At 40.3% G+C, this 22,358-nt stretch overlaps 1 protein-coding gene across 1 annotated transcript in view; it reads left to right on the top strand.

Annotated features, from left to right (window-relative positions):
• Nucleotides 1–13,877: 13,877 nt before the first annotated feature.
• Nucleotides 13,878–22,358, top strand: part of LOC122561395 (poly(U)-specific endoribonuclease-like) — a 28,163-nt gene continuing 19,682 nt past the window's right edge. Inside the window, exons 1-2 of the mRNA XM_043713159.1 lie at nt 13,878–13,944; nt 22,116–22,238. Coding sequence (XP_043569094.1) covers nt 13,878–13,944; nt 22,116–22,238 — 190 coding nt within the window. The remainder of the gene's footprint in view (nt 13,945–22,115; nt 22,239–22,358) is intronic.

Raw genomic sequence — 22,358 nt, 5'->3', positions numbered from 1 at the left:
GAAGCGCTTCGCGGGAGGCTCCCAAGCACTGATGATGTCGCCTAGCCAGGGGACGAAACGTTTGCAACAAAAACTTCCAGCTCGGCGAACAGAACCACAACAACGAGCACCCGAGCTACAAATCTTCGCACAAACTTTGAACACCAGGATGTTGTTTGGTTTGGAGGGTATTAGCTATGAGGAGAGATTGGACAAACTTGGCGTGTTTTCACTTGAATGAGAGAAGCTGAGGGGCGATCTGAAAGAAGCTTACAAATTTATGAGAGATATTGATAGAATGGATAGTCAGAGTCTCTTCTACAGGGTAGAAATGTCTATTTCTCAGGGACAAAAGTAAAAGGGGGAAAGTTTAAAAGAGATGTGAGAGGCATAAGTTTTACAGAGAAGGTGGTAGGTGTCTGGAATGTACTGCCAGAGGAGGTGGTAGAAGCAGATACAGTAGCAATATTTAAGAGGTATGTTGACAGATCCATGAATAGGCAACAAATACAGAAATATGGACCACATAGTCACGAAAGGGTTTTAGTATAAAAAGGCGTCATGTGACGGTGCAAGCTGTGGGGCTGAAGGGCCTACTCCTGTGCTGTAATGTTCCTTTGCTCAAATGGATTTGTTGGTTTGGATGTTTATAGATTCTTATGAACTTTTTTTCTTTGTTGAGGATTTGCTACATCTTTTCCTTCTGTCTTGGGTAAATTTATATTCAGTCAGTAGGAATGCTTCCTCCATGGTATTCACAGGCCATCCTCCTTAAGAGATCGTTTGAGTGTGGAATTTGTTTCAAGGTACTGTTCTGGAATACATGGGCTGTGCACAACCAAGACCATTCAGGAAGACTATTGGTCCAGTTAATGCAATGTCCTTGCAGGTACAACTGCGACTTGAACAAAATGAAGGTGGTTTGAATTCACCAGATAAAGGATGATGTCTCTCCTGTTAGCTTCAATGTATCCAAAATTCTCCTGCCTATGTCAGAACTGTGTAATCCCTCATCGCTTTATGTTTGTTGAGCCATATTGACCCTTTCCTATCTTTGCAACCTGATCCTGTTCTATATCTTTCTAAGAAATCTGCTCTGCTCTTACTTCTTGTGCATCTCTGGTGCACATCCCTCTGCCATTGATAATCATGCCTTTAGTTGCCAAGACCTGAAGCTGGGCAAAGGTGAGGACTGCAGATGCTGGAAATCAGAGTCTAGATTAGAGTGGTGCTGGAAAAGCACAGCAGGTCAGGCAGCATCTGAGGAGCAGAAAATCAACGTTTTGGGCAAAAGTCTTCATCTTCAGTCCTGAAGCTGTGTAAGTCCTTACCCCAAACCACCTCTACTCACGAACTCTTTTTCCTCCTTCAAGACGTCCTTTAAAATCAACCACTTTGACCAAGTGTTTGGTTATCTGCTGTATATGGCTCAGTGTTAAGTGTTGTTTGTTGAATCTGTCAATGAGCTGCCTTGCAATGTTTTATTGTTGTAAAGAATGTTCACAATCATTGCAAGGTGCAAGTATTGGGTGCAATGCCATCTAGTGGTTGATATGTTGAATATTTTCCAAGTGAGAGGATGTGGTTCAGCAATGTTCATATTAACAAAAGGGATGTTGTAGTCATATACAGCATAAATATTAGCGCAAGGAAATGATGTAGCATTGTATCAGGAATTTATAGACAAAGTGATTCTGTTGCAGGTAAAGTAGAGAAGTAAAAAAGTAAAATATAACAAGGAAAATTACTCTGGATTCCCAACTTGTTAGCTTAGGGATTGTCTTGCCCTTGTGTTGATTAAAAATTAAAATAATTATAGTGTAAATCTGTGCTCATGATATCAAGGCAACCTTTCCTCCTCTGCTGATCTGCCTATCCTTTTGAAAGGATGTGTGTCCTTGGATGATGGCAACTGATCCTCATGCAGGCATTCTTCTGATACCCACAACAGCGTACCTGCCAAACAATGTAAAGAAAGGTGTAAATTAAGGGGTGAAAGGGAGAGAATTGGAACTTTCTACTAAATGCTGTTTGTTCAAAACCGAGCAATCCTGTGGCTTTATTCTTCTAGTAAGTGCTTTGGATCTCACACTTTGCCTTCTTGGAGAGATTGAGTCATAGGCTCATACAGCATGGAAACAGACCCTTCAGCCCAACTAGTCCACATCGACCATGTTCCCAAACTAACTTAGTGTCACCTACCTGCATTTGGACCACATCCATCCAAACCTTTCCGATTCATGCATATATCCAAATGTCTTTTAAATGCAAAGGGCAAAAGGACTGTAATGGGAGATGTGTACTGACCACCTAGCTGAAATAATTCCATAGACAACAGTATCCCATCACCAAGTCACCCTTCATTTACATATAGGAAGTCCTTGACACTGATCTCGCTCCCTCAGAAGCAGCTCTCAGAATGAGTAGGACCTGTCACACTCCGGTTTATTTATTTTTTCTTTTTTTTTAAGCTCTGACCCGCTTGTTTATTTTTTCTTCTTTTTTTTCTTCTTTTTTTCCTTTTTTTTTCTAGTTTTTTCCCCCACACTATCGCCTAACTGCGGTAGTGCTTACTTTTTCCCCAGCACCCATGTTGTGTGTGTGCAGGTGTGAGACACGGTGAAAGACAACAGGTGTACAAATCTTTATTCAATTTCCACCACCAGGAAGAAAGGAAACACTCAAGTTGCCAGTGACAAGCAGTGCCCTTCACTTCAAAGGGCAATGCTGTGTGATCAAACAGTGAAGGGGAGGGCAGGGATTAAATCAAAATAGAGTTGGACGGGGGGAGATAATGCACTCCACTCCCTGCGGCGCCCACCTCTCCCTGAACAGCTCAAGGGTGCTGGTGGACACCGCATGCTCCCTCTCCAGGGACACCCGGGCTCTAACATAACCGCGGAAGAGGGGCCACACTCTGTTTTTTTTTCTTGGGAGGGTAGGGACTAAATCAAAATAGAGTTGGAATCCCCTGTTTCTATTTTTTTTTCTTTTTTTTTCCCCAGCACACATGGTGTGTGTGAATTTCTTGTTTTTTTTTGTCCCCTGTTTTTTTTTTCCCCTTTCTTTTTTTAACCCCCACACTACCACCTAAGTGCGGTAGTGCTTATTTTATCCCCAGCACCCATGGTGTGTGTGTGCAGGTGTGAGACACAGTGGAAGACACAAAGTGCACGAATCTTTATTGAAATTCCACCACCAGGAAGATAGGAAAACACCCGGGTGGCCAGTGACAAACACTGCCCTTCACACTCTGTTTTTATCTATCAGTGAGGGCTCCCTGATTGGACCAGATTAACAGCCCTGATCAGGGAACTCATATGCTATGAAGTCCACCTGGCTGACCTCATTACAATCATTACATCCCTCCCCCTCTGAGTTTCAAGGACCTAGGCCAGTTCTTTTTTATGTAGCTCCTCCTGGGGTGTTCTAGCACCAGGTCAGGTTCCTCCAACTCTGCCTTTGACACGGGTGGCGTATAGTGCACAGTAGCTCACCTCTTGCACCCAGAGCCTCTTGGAAGAAATTCATTCTCCTCTTCAAAGAGGAGATGCAAAGTTATCAAGGCAGCAACATCTGCTGTGTCCATCTCAGATTTTAAGGTGTCTTTAATGCTTGACAGAGACTGAGAACCCATGGGTTCTAATAGTCATTCTGTCTGTTCTGAGGAGCCAGGCACATTTTGCTTCTGCACTGTTTGAGAGTTTGCAGCTTTCATATGATCCATGGGCTTGTTCAGGACTGTTGCACCTACCCGGACCTTATACGTCAGTGGACGTGACCTCACGTCGACCAAGCCTCTTACCGATGCAGGTTCATTCCCAAATTTTGTCCCCCGAAGTAAACAGTTTCTCTTGCTTGGCAGAATCTGGGGTCCGGCATTGGAGTTCCCGATACTGTTTCACCAGCTTCCCCTCATCCAGGTCCATGAAGATCAGATTTAAGCTAGTGCAGAGTCTTCTTATCATTAGCAATTCTGTTGGAGCTATCCCTGTAATTGCATGAGGGATGGTCCTATAATCAAATAGGAACTGGGACAGTTTGGTATCTAGTGAAGTGATAAGCTATTTCTTTAATCCAGCCTTCAAAGGTTGGACTACTCATTTTGCATTGGATGATGGATGATGGTATGGAGCTGTCCTTATATGTTGAATGCCATTCGACTTTAGGAAATACTCAAATTCCCTGCTGGTAAATGATGGCTTGTTATCTGTGACCAACACTTCCAGGAGTCCGCACAGTGTTTCTATCATCATCCCCGTATTTGACAAATGAATTCTGTGTGTGTCCAACTACTTTGAGTGAGGATTCACAATGACTAAGAATGTTAAGCTCGTGAAAGGATCTGCATAGTTAACATGTAACCACATCCAGGGTTTTATCTGACCATTCCTAGAAATGTGGGGGAGTTGCTGGCAGTAATGTTTGTCCTTGTTGGCATTCTGGTCACTGCCCCACCAACATAGCTATGTTTGCACCCAGTTCTGGCCACCAGACATAACTTTGTGTCAACATCTTCATTTTGTAGACCCTTGGATGACCCTGGTGGAATTTAACCAGTATCTGGCAATCACTCCTGCTTGGGCAATCACTCCTGCTATCTTTGACTGTGATCTGGTTTCTCTGGCTCCAAAGTGGTTCCAGTTTTGGTTGTGATGGCCCTTTGGCTTCTCCCATCATCATGAGCTGTTTCAATTTTGCCAGAACTGAATCTTTCCGCATCCAAAGTCTGATATTGTCAGCTGTGACTGGAAGTGTGTCCAGAAAATTTCAAACCAATACGGACTACTGCAGTGGTGGTACCACTAATGCTGTATCTGCCAGGAGGAGATGGCTCAATGCATCCGCGTTTGCTACTTGTCCTCCCGGACAGTGTTCTACCTTGTAATTATAGGCACTTAGTATTAGAGCCCACTGCTGAATTTGACCTGAAATTTCTCTAACACTGTTGTAAGACTCAGCATCTTCTAATTTCCTGTGTTAGCTCTGTTAACCTTCTTAAACAAAGGAACAACACTGACTATTGATGGCAAGATGATGAGAGGCATAGATAGAGTGGATGGCCAGAGGCTTTTTCCCAGGGTGGAAATGGCTATCATGAGGGGCATAATTTTAGGTGATTGAAGGAAGGTTTAGGGGAGATATCAGAGGTAGATTCTTTACTCAGAGAGTGGTCGGTGTGTAGAATCCACTGCCAGCGGTGGTAGTAGAGTCAGATACATTAGGAACATTTAAGCGACTTTTGGATTTGCACACAGATGACAGTAAAATGAAAGGTATGTAGGTTAGTTTGATCTTGGTGTAGGATAAAATGTTGGCACAATATTGAGGGCTGAAGGGCCTGTACTGTGCTGTACTGTTCTATGTTCTATGTTCTATTCTATAGTCTCTGGGACATTGCCTGTGGCTAAAGAAGATTCAGAGATATGTGCCAAAGCCCCAGAGATCTCCTGCCTTGCATTCCTCAGTATCCTGAAATGTATTTCTTCTGGCCTTGAAGACTTACCTACCTTAATGTTTTTCATGATAGCCAACACTACCTCCTTCTTAATATCAACATATCCTCCCTAATCTGACTGTCACCCATGTCCTTCTCCTTAATGAGTACCATGTGGAATACTCATTAAGGACCTCACCCACTTTCTCTGGCTCCGTGCATAAATTCCCTCCTTTGTCCTTGAGGTGACCCACCCTTTCCCTAACTACCTTCTTGCTCCTAATATATGTATAAAATGACCTGGGAATCTCCCTAATCCTACATGCCAAGGATATTTCACGGCCCTTTAGCCCTCCTAATTCCTTGTTTCAGTTCTGTCTTGTTTCCTTTATACTCCTCAAGGGCCTTGTCTGATTTTAGTTTCCTAAACTTTGCTTTTTGACTAAAATTCCAATATCTTTTGACATCCTGGATTCCTGAATCTTGCCATCCTTATCTTTCATCCTCACAGTTACATGCTGGTTCAGAACTCTGATCAACTGGCTTTTAAAAGACTCCCACATGTCAGATATCTATTTATCCACAGACAGCCACCCCCAATCTAATTTCTCTAGTTCCTGCCTAATGTTGTAATGATTCCATTAACTACAGCCCCTTCGCTTGCTTGTCAATAATCCATGTCAATCATATTGCATTCATATTGTGATAGGATCCATTTTGAAATTTGTATTTTTTTTTTAGACAGACCTAACTGAAAGGGGAAACTGAAAAAGCAAGTTTCTTGGGAAACAGAGATCAAAACTAAGACTGGAAACCAAATCCACTGGAGAAACTGAAACTAGTTGAAACCAGATAACAGGATTCAAGGGGAGGTGATCGCCTTATGGTTTTATCATTTGACTATTAATCCAAAGTCACAGGTAATGTCCTGGGGACTGGGGTTTGAATCTCACCAAGGTAGATGGTAGAATTTGAATTCAAATTTGGTGAAATTAGAATTAAGAATCCAATGATGACCATGAATCATATAGTTCACTAACACCCTTTAGGGAAGAACACTGACGTCATTAACTGGTATGGTCTATATATGACTCCAGGCACACAGCAATGTGGTTGACTCTAAATCTGTTCTCTGGGCAATTAGGGGTGGGCAATAAATGCTGGCCTAGGCTAGAGTACCCTCATCCCATGAATTAATAAAAAAAAAAGGCCATCCCAGTTCAGATGATGATCTGAGTACAGGGAGGCTGTAGAGGATGGAATATGAATCTATGAACCAGGAATAAGCAAACAAATAAATACTGCCACTGTTCCTTGTAACTGAAAATAAGATTAGTGGACCCGCGTCCATCATGTACACATTTAGGAGGTTATACAGCCGTGTACTATTAGTAAAGATTGCATCTGTGGAACAAGGTCACATCTTGGCAGAAGGAGAGTTAAAATCCTTTTTGAGAAATACAGAATTTGAAACAGAATTTGTGTGGTTTATTATTGTGATGTAATTATTGTGGGGCTATGAGGAAACCTCATACATTTTCCCAAATGCTACTTCACCTTATCTGGCCATCTGATATCACAAGAAGCTGCAGTTAGTGCAATCATGTATCTCTTACATTCCATTCTGTGCATCCCCTTCCACTCTCAACCCTTCCCTTGTGCATTTATACCATCAGAAAGCCAAGAAGTGCCAGCTAGCCAGCCAATAGTAGCTGAGGCTGGAGGCCCAGAGAGAATGCACAGTTTTGAGGAAGAAATATCTTCACTTGACTTGGCACTCATAGTCACAAGCTCAGGTACTGGCACTCTGTGAATCTCGGAGGGTAGCAATGAGGTGGGATCAATACATGAGAAGTCACCAGGCATAAGTGAACAGTGGTCAATCTGGGGAAAAGGGCAGTGTGTGTGCCAATTTCCCAGAAGGCAAGATTGAGTGTTAGTCCAGATGTAAACGACTCACATGAAGACATTGAATGGAAAGTACAACTAAAAAGGCTAGTGGTATGTGCACAGAAATGTTTGGTGCATTAGCGTCCATGCCAAGGGCTGTTGTTCCTGTAAAGGAGTATGGAATTCTCACAGAGAGACAGTCATTTCAAACATACCCTTGAGAACACAAGAATCTGACCATAATGTAGTGACTGAATAGTAATGTCTCAGCTTTCCTGGAGTACAGTCAGAAGAAAGTGAGGACTGCAGATGCTGGAGATCAGAGTGTAGATTAGGGTGGTGCTGGAAAAGCACAGCAGGCCAGGCAGCATTCATAGAGCAGGAAAATTAACATTTCGGGCAAAAGCCATTCATCAGGAATGTCAGAAGATGCTTAATGTCTGTAAACTGCAGTAGACACCCAGACAGTGGATATGAGATCAATGATTATTATCAATCAAGTCCAGCTTGTTGCAGTGCTCATTCAGACTGCTGCCAACTGGTTTGTTTTTGAACTTTGAGTTTTTAATTCATGAACACTAAGATGCAAATGTTCAATGCCATTGTCCAAAAAAAACTTTGTAAAAAATTATATTAATTTAAGGTTTACCCATTTCAATGAACAATGACAAAGGAATTTCATATGAATGCATTAATTTCTTTGATGTGATTTGGCATCATTGGTCAATATGTGTTGCCCATCCATCATTGCCATAGAACTGAGTGGTTTACTTTCAGAGGGTAACCATCCACATTGCTGCAGGTCTAAAGTCATAAGTACGCCAAACTAAGTAAGGATGGCATATTTCCTTCCTTAAAGGTCATTAATGAACCAAGTAGGTTTTAACAACAAAACATTATAGTTCATGGTTTGCCATTATTAGTGAGGCCAGTTTTTAGTTTCAGGTTGATAAATTGAATTTAAAGTTCTACCAGCTGCCATGGGTGAGATTTTAACCTGTGTCCCCGAATCATTAACCTGGGCCTCTGAAACAAAAACATTTTTCCATTATTTTTGTTGAGTTTCTTTCACTGGATATTTGTCTCTGTGTTGCAGACAGGAATGGAATATAAAATTTGCTCCAATAGTGTGGGAAAGGTAGTGAAATTATCCATGAGAGAAAGTCTGCATGTCATTGTAAAAGTGGGAATATGTGATAAGATGTGATAAGGCTAAGTGCAGTTAAATAAAGCTAATGCTTCCAAATAATCAATTTTATGACTCGGTGACTTCAGAGAATGGGTTTTATGTTGGTTTAAATAATTCCTAGCAAATATTGAAAATACACACAGTTAAGATGAAAGTGAAGCTTGGGAAGAATTACATACTGAACTATTAACAAATATGTGTTCACATGAAGTTATAAAGGAGTGCAATTATATATTGCACAGCACATTTTGTCGATACAAGCAAATGTGTTTATCTTTGTTGATAACATTGTTATGTATAAAGATTAAAATATATAACTCCCTCTCTCCACTAACACCATTCCAACTTCTATATGTCACAATACCGTTCCTGTTATTGCTGTTATATATGCTCAGCTGCTCTTTTCTTCATGTGGAATTTTATCTTCCCTCACTTCCTGCAATACATGCTACTCCTCTAAAGGCTTGCATTCTGTGTTAATTTCTATTCATGCTATTGTTACCTCCTGTCATCCTGTTCAAGGTCAAAACTGAACCCTTTTATTCATGATGAGGGTGGAGATGGGACTGAAGTAGCCAAAGATCCCAGCAGGGTTGGGGTTGTATTGGTTCTGAACATAACAGCAGCACCCATTACATATTTTACTTGCATTTCCCATCCACAGCTTCCCAAATGAATAGGCTGACTGTTGTCTGGGAGGGAATTCCAATATCAGGAAGCCACAAATAGCGAGTGGCAGGGATCGTCCCCAGTAATCAGGTAGGGAACGATCATCAGGCCATGATTGGGATGTGGACATCACTGGTTGGGCAGCATTTATTGCCCATCCCTAGTTGCCCTTGAGAAGGTGGTGGTTAGCTGCCTTCTTGAACTGCTGCAGTCCACGTGCTGTGGGTTGATGCACAGTGCCATTAGAAAGGGAATTCCAGAATTTTGACTCAGCAACAGTGAAAGAGCAGCAACATATTTCCAAGTCAGGATAGTGAGTGGCTTTGAACGTGCAGGTAGTGGTGTTCCCATGTATCTGCTGCCCTGTCCTTCTAGATGGAAGTGGTCATGTGTTTGGAAGTTGCTGCCTCAGGATCTTTGGTGAATTTCTGCAGTTCGTTTAGTTAATGGTACACACAGCTGCTACTGACCATCGGTGGTAGAGGAAGTGGTTACTTGTGAATCTGGTGCCAATCAAGTGAGCTGCTTTGTCCTGGATGGTGTCAAGCTTTTTGAGTGTTCTTGGAGCTGCACTCATCAAGAACTCACTCTCCTGGCTTATGATAGACAGGCTTTGGGGAGTCAGGAAGTAAGTTGCTTGTCACAGTATTCCTAGCCTCTGACCTGCACTTGTAGACACTGTGCTTATGTCGTGAGCCCCATTGAGTTTCTGGTCAATGGTAACCCCAGGATGTTGATAGTGAGGGTTCAGTGATAGTAACATCATTGAATGTCAAGATGGTCTCTTGTGTACGTTATTGCCTGGTAGTAGTGTGGCATGAATGTTGCTCACAACTTGTCAGCCCAACCCTGGATATTGTCCAGAACTTGATGCTTTTGAACAAGAACTACTTCAGTATCTGAAGAGCCATCAACGGTACTAAACATAGTAAAATCATCAGTGAACATCCTCAATTCTGTCCTTATGATGGCTGTTATGAAACAGCTAAAGATTTTTGGGCCTAGGACACTACCCTGAGGAATTCCTGCAGAGATGTCCTGAAGCTGAGATGACTAACCTCCAACAACCACAGCTATCTTCCTGTGTGTCAAGAATGATTCCAATCATTGGAGAGTTTGCCCCCTGATACCCATTGATTCCAGTTTTGCTAGGGCTCCTTGATGCCATAGTCAGTCAAATGCAGCCTTGATGTCAAGGGCTGTGACTCTCACCTTAAACCCTGGAATTGTGCTCTTTTGTCCATTTTTGAACCATGGCTGTAATGAGGTCAGGAGTTGACAGCAGCCCTCTGACACTACAGCAACTTTGTGATACATTACACTGTGAAAACATTGAACCCATATAACACATATAACACTGCTAGTTTCTCCTGCCCCGTTCCTAACTTTCTTGTCAATCGCGATTCATGAAATGTTTAGGACACCATTTTATCATAGTTTTCTCACTGAAACTTACACAATGATCTCACCTTTTCCTCCTCCTGTCCTTGCATAGTGCTAACAATTCACTTAACCTGGAGACATTTTCAGACAAGAATCTACCCAACAAAGTCAGAATCAGTTTGAAATACGATACGTCCCATGGGCGTAACTCAGTCATTGTGGAATATCAACATATCAAGGCATGGAGAATCAAGGGCCAACTCTAATTCTTTTCATCCTTTAGCAAATAGAATTCCGTTAATTTTTCTTGTTTTCTATTCTATCTGGTTTCTGCTTAAACCTCCAGGGAAATTGCAACTGAATCAAATTCAAATTAAACTGAGACTCCATTTGTGAACAAGTTGTCAGCCATTCCCACCAGCTGAACAGGAAATCCAATAGAAGAATGTCTGTGAAAAGGTGAAGTTCTAGACGGGTAACTTTGGATTGGCTGAACTTGTGCACACTTGCCATATGATGTGCCAAACAATTGGAATGGGGAGTTAGGTCACAATAAAATATAAAGTCCATAGCGATGGCTGAAAAACAGTCTCACTTATGTCCTGAATCCACATACACCAAAAGGTACTTTTAACAAGGTGAAACATGGATGAGACAGATTTACCGTCTTTGACCAAATTACCTTTGTTGTTTAAATATGAATTGCGTAATGGTTGAAAACAAGGCAAGGAATATGTTGATGCTTTGGTCTGTGGCAACATGTTTGGCAAACAGCTGCCATTTCTTTGTGACAGGAAAATCCAAGATGCCACAACATTCCTTTGCAAATGTTTGAGGTTAGAAGCATTTTTGAGGTGAGAATAAAGGGATGGTGAGTCTGATGAATTCCCACCTGATACTCCACGATTTCACATTATATTGCAAAAACACAGAAAACATGTTTGACTGCACTGACCACATGTTAGATTTTCTTGCACTTGCCCAAAGACTGCACACTAAGCCAAAGGCATTTCTCCTCAGCTAACACCCAGCACTTTTGATACCTTTTGCCTTACAAGGTCAGCCTATTGTAAGGTGTGAACAAACTTATAAACAAAGACATTTGTTGCGTGTTAACTTTGTATCTGTGTTTTCATTTTTAAATTTCAGAACACATCTTTATCCAAATTGAGTTACAAAGAGACTTCCTCACTTTTCTCGAAACTGCCCTTCACCTGGATTTGTGGACTAGTCCCATGTCCAGTACTTCAATAAGTGCCTCCAGCACTCTCTCCCTGATTTTGATAGCATTCCTAACGCAGGTGAACCCCAACTCCGACAGGGGTTGCTTAGGTCTAGCCTCATGAGACAAAACAGAAAAGTCAGTCTTCCGATGAAGATATGAAGGACAACATTTGAACTGTGACTTAACCATTGATCAGGGTTCCCTCTAATTCTCTTGCACATCGCACAGGCCTCTAAGGCCCTGCATGGCAGCAACCTCTGGAACCGTAAATCAATGAAAAAGTTGTCATCCACCATGTTATTTTTAATCAACATATTTGGACACATTATTACACACCTCTGCAGTAGGCAGAACTTGAACTAAATTGTGTCTGAATCAGGGTATGACACCAGTACAATGCATGTTGCATGTGCTTAATAAGCAATTTGTCAATATGCTATGGAATTAGGGGTTATGCAAATCAGCCAGTGATGTAACTGATGATGTATGCATGTAATAAGCAGAATAATCTGACAAGGGATTGAAAGGGAAGAAAGAGTCTGAACCTGGAGAGATATCATTCTGACCAAGACTGTAGTAATGCATACAGAATGAAAAAATAGTTGGAATGACTCTACTATGCTTCCATTCTGTTTTCTGATAGAGTAGAACATACAAGGTTCACCACCAAACCCATATTATGGGGATTGGGGTAAACCAAGCCAGGCACAAAAATCAGACTAGGCCATGGTCATCCAATCCCAAACCACTGTTATATTAAGCCCAGTATAGCATGACATTGTGATGCAGCTTTCTAAGTTTAAATGGCAGGAATAGCATACATTTTGTCATCAGTACACTGATCAACAGAAAATGATATAAATATAATACTGAATGAATAAACTGTACATTGAAAAGCAGATGCCTTCACTTGATTTAATATAAGTAAAATGCATATGTTAGCAATTCTGGGGCCTGTTACTTGCAAGTTTAAAGTATCGTTCATATTGTTTCCCATCTCTGAGAGACAGCAGTATTAACATAGATCAAGATACAACAGAGACATTTAGAGCTCAATAAAACTCAATTAAATTACTAGATACTTAAATGAATTACACATGATTTTCATGACTAGAGATATCTCAGTCACTGTCTTTCACTACCTTGGGTTCTGTAACTAGCCCAAGAAGTTATTAACCAGAAGAGTCAGCAACTAGCTGGGCTAGAGCTCTTCTCAATGTCTTCACCATGCCTCCGGACATATGATACTCTTGTAGAGTCATTCTTTGAAGTTCTGTTGAAAATCAAGGATTTTGGGGGGCTGCAAAAGGCACAGGTCTCTATAGCAAGTGTGTGCCTTATTTACAACTATCTGTGAATGTGACCAATCCCAAATATTTCAACCTTATTTGGTAGAGACAGAATAGAATCCCTACAGTGTGGAAGCAGGTAATTCAGTCCATTGAGCCCACACCGACCTTCCAAAGAGCATCCCACCTAGACCCCGACCCTATCCCCATAACTCAATATTTCCCATGGTTAATCCACCTAGCCTGCACATCCCTGGACACTATAGGCAATTTAGCATGGTCAACTCACCTAACTTGTACATTTTTGGACAGTGGGAGGAAACTGTGCAGACACGGGGAGAATGTGCAAACGCCACACAGTTGTCTGAGGGGGAAATCGAATCCAGGTCCCTGGCACTGTGAGGCAGTAGTGCTGACCACTGTGCCAGTGTCGTTACTGATAACTGTGCAATCTTAGCTCTTAGCAGACCTGACTGATGCAGTGTAATTCCACTCACAAAAAGCCTCTTATCATTTCCTGTTATCTTCAGCCTTATCTAGCAATATTCACAGATCATTAAACAATGCTATCATGGCCAATATTCAATGTGTATATTGCCTAAGAATGCAATAAAATACCATTTGTGATATTTCCATGACATTAATAAACAATGCAAATTTCCCTATCAGTTTATTGGGTGTTGTTTTGAAACTTTATGCACTTAAAAAAGAGAATATAAATTACATTACTTAATCTTACAGAACTTTATGACACACCTACCTCAGTAGTTTGGGTATAAATAAAACGAGCTGTTGATAGCCTTATATCATATCAAAATGGCATCCAAAGGGAGTGTTATTTTATATATCTTTCTCGTGACATTCACTTATGCTGAGGGCTATGGTAAGTAAAGAAAATGACTTTTGCCATGATAAATAATATTATATTCAAAATATATACGGACGAGTTTTTATTTTAAATATTTCAGTCAAATGAAGGCTAGATCATGTCATCGTAAATGTAGTCATTTAAGTAAATTTAATCTCTGAAAGAGAGAAGGTCAAAATAAAGAATAAAAATATATGATTTCAAATTCTGATTAAGAGTCATGTTAGCATGTTTATAAGAACTTAAAAACAGAATTGACACCCTGCTCAATATTAAGAATAGAGTCTTGCTTTGGACAGGGTACAGAAACAGTTTACAGGATGTTGCCTGGTATGGGGGATTTTAGCTATGAAGAAAGGTTGGATAGAAGAGATTTGTTTTTACTGGAATGCAGAAAGTTGAGGGACAACCTGATAGAAGTTTATAAGGTTGTGAATGGCATGGATAGAGTGGAAAGTATGAGGTTTTTGACCAGGGTGGAGAGGTCAATTACTAGGGGACACAGGTTCAAGGTGCAGGGGGAGAAATTTTAAAAAGATGTGCGAGGCAAGTTTATCACACAAAGGGTGGTGACTGCCTGGAATGTGCTGCCTGAGGAGTGTTAGAAGCAGACACAATAGTAGCATTCAAGAAGCAGCTGGACGAACACATGAATAGGAAAGGAATACAGGGATATGGATCCTGTCAGTAAAGACAGTATTAGTCTGGAAAGGCAAAATGTGTCAGCGCAGGATTGGAAGGCTGAAGAGCCTGTTCCTGTGCTGTATTGTTCTTTGTTCTTTGTCCTGCTTTCATTTCCTGACAGCAGCACATAGTTAGCTTGCTTTACTTCTAGTTGATAAGAAAATCAGATCATTCAGTATCAGTCTCTAAACTTCAAAGGTGAAAGCTGTAATTACATAATATACTTGGTAAGAAATATCAAAATTTGCTCACTATTAAAGATTCAATGGTAAATTAAGCTTTGCAAGCCTATACCTTGTACATACTAACAGAGCAGTGATCCATGACTTTACAATTCTCTTTCTATTATATTATCAGGTAACATTAATCAGACCCCACTTGCAGCACCAAACCCTGGTGGGCATGATTTGGAATATCTGTTGTTTTGCCCAATTCAGAGCAACAACCATTTTCCAGGCTAGGAAACTAGGAGTGAGAAGCAGTTTCCTCCTTGGGCATTTATAAATCTCAATTAAAGTAAAAGTTTTGTAACAGGGGTCCCTTGTAAATTACACACATTTCAGTGAAACATGCTACTCAGACAAGAAGAATGTAAACAGGTGTTGGTAAAAAGTCCAAGTTTCCTATCAACTAATTTTTAGAGAAAGATTATTGTTGTTTCCATTGCTTTTGAAGTCTCATTTTTTTAAAAATCATATTAATCTTGCTGGTGCACATTTTTAATTCCTTCTGAATTTGATTGTTTGAAGTCTTCTGTTGAACTGCATTCCCCTATAGTCTTGTCACTAACTATTGATGTGGAGGTGCTGGTGCTGGACTGGGTTGGACAAAGTCAAAAATTACGCAACACCAGGCTATAGTCCAACGGGTTTATTTGAAAACACTAGCTTTCAGAGCACTGCTCCTTCATCAGATATTAATCATCTGATGAAGAAGCGGAACTCTGAAATCTATTGCTTTCAAATAGACCTGTTAGGCTATAACCTGGTGTTGTGTGGTCTTTGACCTTGACTAACTACTGAAGCAGCTAACAAATTTTCAGAGAGATGGGTAAAAGCAGGATTGGGACTAATGGATTATTTTTGCAGAGAGCTAGCATGGACACAACAGGCTAAATGAATACCTTCTGTGCTGTAACCACTCAATGACACTAACAAAATTGGGAAGATTGGAGTCCCTTTGGCTCTTCCTATAGTGCTGTAAGTTAGTATTTTCAGATCAAATGACATTTCTGAAAGTACATTTACTTCCACCAATATCCAAATAACTGTCTTTACAGATCAACAGATTCATAAGTATTTGTCACTTGCACTTCTCTGAAGAATAGCAATCAGATTATGACTTTGCTAATTGGAGAGTGATTTCATATGCAACTGTAAATATTGCAAAATATTAAGCTTCGCATAGAACTATAGAAAACATAAAATTAAAAATACAAATACAACACATGTTCAAAGTTTGTGAGAAGATTTGTAGCTCGGGTGCTCGTTGTTGTGGTTCTGTTCGCCGAGCTGGGAATTTGTGTTGCAGATGTTTCGTCCCCTGTCTAGGTGACATCCTCAGTGTTTGGGAGCCTCCTGTGAAGTGCTTCTGTGATCTTTCCTCCGGCATTTGTAGTGGTTTGAATCTGCCGCTTCCGGTTGTCAGTTCCAGCTGTACGCTGCAGTGGCCGGTATATTAAGCTTATAAGCACATCGACCTGGACCCAATATACCGACCATTGCAGCAGACAGCTGGAACTGACAACCAGAAGCGGCAGATTCAAACCACTACAAATGCCGGAGGAAAGATCACAGAAGCGCTTCACAGGGGGCTCCCAAGCACTGAGGATGTCACCTAGACAGGGGATGAAACGTCTGCAACACAAATTCCCAGCTCGGCGAACAGAACCACAACAACACATGTATACATAGATTAGAAATAAAACACTAGTCTGGAAAAAGTTTACAAAATGATCATATGATCAATCTCTGAATTATTTGTGAAGAGCAGATATGTTAACATTGTGGCTGTTATTTAATGGCACTGGTAACTTTAGTATTATCTGTTGAACAGTTGATTTTTGAGACTTAACTTTTAAAGCTGATTTAAGATCCACTGATTCCCTTTTGAACTGGCTTGCAGCATTCAGAGTGAGATGTTCTTCCTTTCCCTATTTGCATTGTGGGGGGTGCTTACTTGTTGGTTCTCAAGTTGTGCCATCCACTGCCATTCTAGACACACTCAGATCCACAGCAGCCTCATCACTAGTTAAGTATTACATTCCATCAGTGCCACACAGAAACTTTGCCTGCCAGCTTTTGAATTGCATTTTATATATGCCAGTATTCATTTGTCTCTGTAGCAGTCTCTTATAAAAAGCAGATTTTGGAATAAAGGGTTAGAGGTATGTAAAATTAGTTTCTCACTTCTCCTTTGGTTCCATTCATCTGTTTAGTCCCATAATGAATGGAATGTATTTGTCATATTTCCGCTTAAATTTCTCAATCCAGCTTTCTAATTCATCAACATAGCTGAAATTCCTTATTCCTGGAACCATTCTCCTAAATTTGTCATAAAGTGGAATGCCCAGAAATGGATACAATCCTCCAGCAGAGGTTGAAACAATGCATTATAAAGGTTCACCGTTGTTTCCTTGCATTTATTTTCTATGCCTTGATTATAAAGTCCAGGATCCTGTGTGTTTTTTTTGTTCCCTTCTTCTTGCATAGTAAAGACAAATTAAAGTACCCATTTAGTATCTCAGCTATGCCTCTGCTTCTACAGGTGAATCCCTTTTTAGGTCCCTAATTGACTTCATCTCTCTTAACTTTATTAAGACCATGAGGACAGAAGAAATTGGAACAGGAGCAGACCATTCAGCCCCTTGGATCTGTTCCTCCATTCAATGGGATCATGGCTGATCTGACATTCCTTACTCTTACTTTCCAGCCCTCTGCCTGTAACTTTTGATTCCCCAATTGATTAAGTATCTATTTCAGCCTTAAATATACACAAGGACTCTGCTACCACAGCTCTATATGATAAGGAGTTCCAAAGACTTTCAACTCTCTGAGAGAAAAAAAATCTTCCTCATCTAAGTGTTTATTGGAACCCTTTTTTCTGAGATTATGCTCCCTGGTCCTAGACTCTCCCCTCAGCATTTACCCTTTTAAATCTGTTAAGAATCCTATATGTTTCAATGAGATCACCTCTCATTCTTCTAAATTTAATGAGTAGAGTACCAATCTGTTTAACCTTTGCTCATAACAAAATCCATCCCAGCCACAGATCAGCTTAGTGAGATTTTCTGATTTGTCTCCAATTCGAGAAGACCTTTCCTTAAATAAGCTCACAGTCTCCAGATGAGATCTCAACATCACATTGTACAGTTCATAGAATCCCTACAGTGTGGAAATAGGCCCTTCAGGCCAATAAGTCCACATTGACCCTCTTAAGAGTAACTGACCCAGACCCATTCCCTAAACCTATTGCTCACTTACCCTACACATCCCTGAAAACTACTGGCAATTCAGCTTGGCCAATTCACCTAATCTGCACATCTTTGTACTGTGGGAGGAAACCCATGCAGACACAGGCAGAATGTGCAAACTCTACACAGACAGTCACCCAAGGCTGGTATCAAACCTGAGTCCCTGGCGCTGTGAGGCAGCAGTGCTAACCACTGTCTCACACTATGCAGTAAGACTTCCCTACTCTTATACTCCAAATACCTTGAAATAAGTGCCAATATTCCATTAGCCTTCCTGATTAACTGTTGCACTTGTGTGCTAGCTTTCTGTGTTTCATGAGTACACCCAAGTCGTCTTGTATCCTTTTTCATACATACTTGAACAAGGTTTCTGAATTCTCTTTTACCTTACTTTCCAGTCATTTCTTACATCTTTCTTTATCTTTCTTATTTACTTTTTCACTTTCTCAGTGAATTTCACAGACAAACCGGACTTTTACAGTACATAGGGAAGCCATTAGGCACATCACAAGTACACCTGCTCCCTGAATGAGCATTATGACTTGATGACAATCTTCTGTCCTTATCTTGCAATCTTCATGCTGTTTCTTTTCTTTGAAAAGATCATGCCAGTAATTGACAAGGAGATAAAATTAGATGAGGACCTGGAAACAATCATTATCATGAAAGAGGTGGTGTTGGGCAAGGGTAATGAAGCTAAAGGTAGACAGGTCTCCAGGTCCTGATGGACTGCATCCCAAGGTAATAAAAGAGATGGTGGGAGAAATAACAAATGAACTTGTGGTAATTTTCCTGCACTTTAAAGCAGTTCCAGCAGATTGGAAAACAGCAAATGTGAGGCCACTGTTTAAAAAAGGAAGTAGACAAAAGATGGGGAATTATAGACTGATTAGGTTAACTTCTGTAGTGGGGAAAATGTTTGAGTCTATTATCAAGGAAGAAATAGCAAGACATCTAGATAGAAATTGTTCTATTGGGCAGTTGCATCATGGGTTCATGAAGGGCAGGTCATGTTTAGCTATCTACTGGAATTTTATGAAGACATTATAAACACAGTGGACAATGGGGGTCCAGTAAATGTGGAGTATCGAGATTTCCAAAAGGCATTCGACAAGGTGCCGCAGATGCATTGTGTTATGGGTAATATATTAGCATGGATAGAGGATTTGTTAACTAACAGGAAGCAAAGAGTCGGGATAAATGAGTGCTATTCTGGTTGGCAATCAGTAACTAGTGGTGTGCCTCAGGAATCAGCATTGGGACCACAGTTATTCTCAAGTTACGTAGATGATTTGGAGTTGGGAACCACGGGTAATGTGTCAAAGTTTGCAGATGACACTAAGATGAATGCTAGAGCAAAGTGTGCAGAGGGTTGTGAAACTTTGCAGAGGGACATAGATACTTTAAGTGAGTGGGCAAAGGTCTGGCAAATGGAGTACAATGTTGATACATGTGAGGTTATCCATTTTGGTAGGAGTAACAGTGAAAAGACCATTGCTTGAATGGTAAAATGTTGCAGCATGCTGGGTGTCCTTGTGCAAGAATCACAGAGGGTTGGTCTGCAGGTGCAACAGGTAATTAAGAAGCCAAATGGAATTTTGTCCTTCATTGCTAAAGGGATTAAGTTTAAAAGTTGGGAGGTTATGTTGCAGCTATATAGTGTGCTGGTGAGGCCATACCTGGAGTACTGTGTGCAGGTTTGGTCTCCTTACTTGAGTAGAGATATACTGTCACTAGTGTGGTGCAGAGGAGGTTCACTAGATTCTGGAGTTGAGGGGGTTGACTTATGAGGAGATACTGAGTAGACTGGGATCATATTCATTGCAATTTAGAAGCATGAAAGGGCATCCTAGATAAACACGTAAAATTATGAAGAGAATAGATAAGATAGAAGTAGAGAGGCTGTTTCCACTGGCAGGTAAAACTGGAGAAGAGGGCATTTCCTCAAAATTAAGGGGAGCAAATTTAGGACCGACTTAAGAAGGGAGGGTTGTGAATCTGTGGATTTTAATGCCCAGTGAAGTAGTTGAGGCTTCCTCATTGAATGTTTTTAATGCTAATATAGATAATTTTTTGAACAGTAAAGGAATTAAGGGTTGTGGTAGAGGGCTGGTAAGTGGAGCTGAGTCCACGAAAAGATCAGCCATGATCTTATTGAATGGCAGAGAGGGCTTGAAGGGCCAGATGGCCTCCTCCTACTTGTATTTCTTATGTTGTAAACTTCTTCTGCACTTTCTCCAATGCATTCACATCCATTATGAAGAGTGATATTAAGAACTGTACACAATAACCTGGCTGAGGTGTAACTAGCGTCTTATACAAGTTAAGCACATCTTCCTTGCTCTTATATTGTATGCTCCTATTTATAAAGCCTAGGATATTCACTCATATATCAACTGCTCTCTCCAGCTATCCTGTACATATGCAACTAGTTTCTGTCTGTTCCTAAACATGCTTCGAGTTTAACTTTCATTTTATTCGGTTTCTCCATACTTTTGACCAAAATGCACTATCCTAAATGTCTCTGCTTTGAACTTAATTTGTCATCCATGTGCCCACTCCACCAACTTGCCAATGTATTTTTGGAGTACTTTGCTGTACTCTTTGCTGTTTACAATGTTTCCAAGTTTTAATTGTCTGAAAATATTGAAATTGTGTCTGTACACCAAGGTCTCGATCATTGATCTATATCAAAGCAAAAGGAAAGCATGTTTCTCAATGTCGACCCCTGGAAACTCCACTACAAACCTTCCCCCAAAATAGATCAATCATTATTCTTTGTTTCCAGTTATTCAGCCAATTTTGTACCCACATTGCTTATTCCATGAGCTTCAACATTGCTTACAGGTCTGTTGTACTATTAAACACCTATTGGAAGTCCATGTACACCACATCATCAGGATTGTTCTTTTCAAACCTCTCTGCTATCTCTTCAAAAATCTCCATAAGTTATTTAAACATAATTTTCCCTTGGAAAATCTAAGGTGTTTCTCCTTAATTAACCTAAATTTATTGATGGGGCTATTAATTCTATCTGGAATGATTGTTGCTCAAAGTTTTCATGCCCCTGATGACAGGTCAGTAATTGTTAGGCTTATCCTTACAACATTTTTGAGCATGGGCATAATGTTTACAATTCTCCAGTCTTCTGGCACCATTGCTGAGGTTAAGGAAGACTGAAAAATTATGGCTCCATGTCTCCTCAATTTCTGCTCTCATTTTTTTCAATATTCTTGTATTAATTTCATTGTGTTCCAGTATTTTGTTAGCTTTAAGTGCAAACCATCTATACAGTACCTCTTCCTTTTCAATTTTGAGCTTGACAATTGAATGAATTTTCTCATCTGTCGCCATGACTCAGGTATCATCATCTTTTTCAATAAATACAGACACACACAATAATTTAAAACCTTGGCCATGCCAACAATTTCCATGTGTAAAAAGTATGGTCTCTTCTTAATTAACCTGTGGAAGACTTTGAGATGTCCTCTCATGTTAGCTGCTAGTCTAATTTCATAATCCCACTTTGCTTCTAATATTTCAATTTTACCCTCTCTTCTGGAATTTCTATGTTCAGTATGATTCTAAATTGTATTTTTTACCTTTTACCTGCCATAAGCAATCTTTACTTTCTTTTTCTTGATTTCTATTTCCTTTATCATCCAGGGAACCCAAACTTGTTTGTCCTGCTTTTTCCTTTGAGGAAGTATTCTTTGGCTATGCCCGAATTATCTCTTTTTTGAAGGTAGCGCATTAATCAGCTATACTTTTTCCCATCAATCTTTGTTTTAAGTCTATCAGGCCCAGTTCCATCTTGCCCCCTTGTGTTCCTAACTCTTGACCATCTCTGCCCTTTACGCTGCCACTATCCCAGTTTACATTTGTATAATTAATGTCTTCCATTATAACTACTATATAATTTCCTTTCAGATTTTGTTTCTCACTGGAGGACTAATGCAAAATTGCAATTTGTGATCCTGTTAAAATTAGAAATAACTTCTAATCTAACTTAATATTCACTGTTTTACAGGATATGGCTCGTGCCATTACAAGTGCGGGGGATATTCATCAGATTGTTCCTGTGATTACAACTGTTGGACTAACGGCAATTGTTGCAATGATTTCTGTGAGCAATGTTCTTACATGAGTAATGGTAAGAGAACTTTCAGAAAATAAACTAATCTTCAAGTATATGTTCAAGACTGTTAAGCTCCAAAAAGGACTAGGAGGCTAAAGTGTTAAGCAGCAGGAGCTTGATGAAGGAGATGTTCAC

This window comes from Chiloscyllium plagiosum, chromosome 22 (genome assembly GCF_004010195.1).
Source record: "Chiloscyllium plagiosum isolate BGI_BamShark_2017 chromosome 22, ASM401019v2, whole genome shotgun sequence".
Taxonomy (NCBI): Eukaryota; Metazoa; Chordata; class Chondrichthyes; order Orectolobiformes; family Hemiscylliidae; genus Chiloscyllium; species Chiloscyllium plagiosum.
Note: the sequence above shows the minus strand (reverse complement) of the source record. Positions and strands in the feature narration are given on the sequence as shown.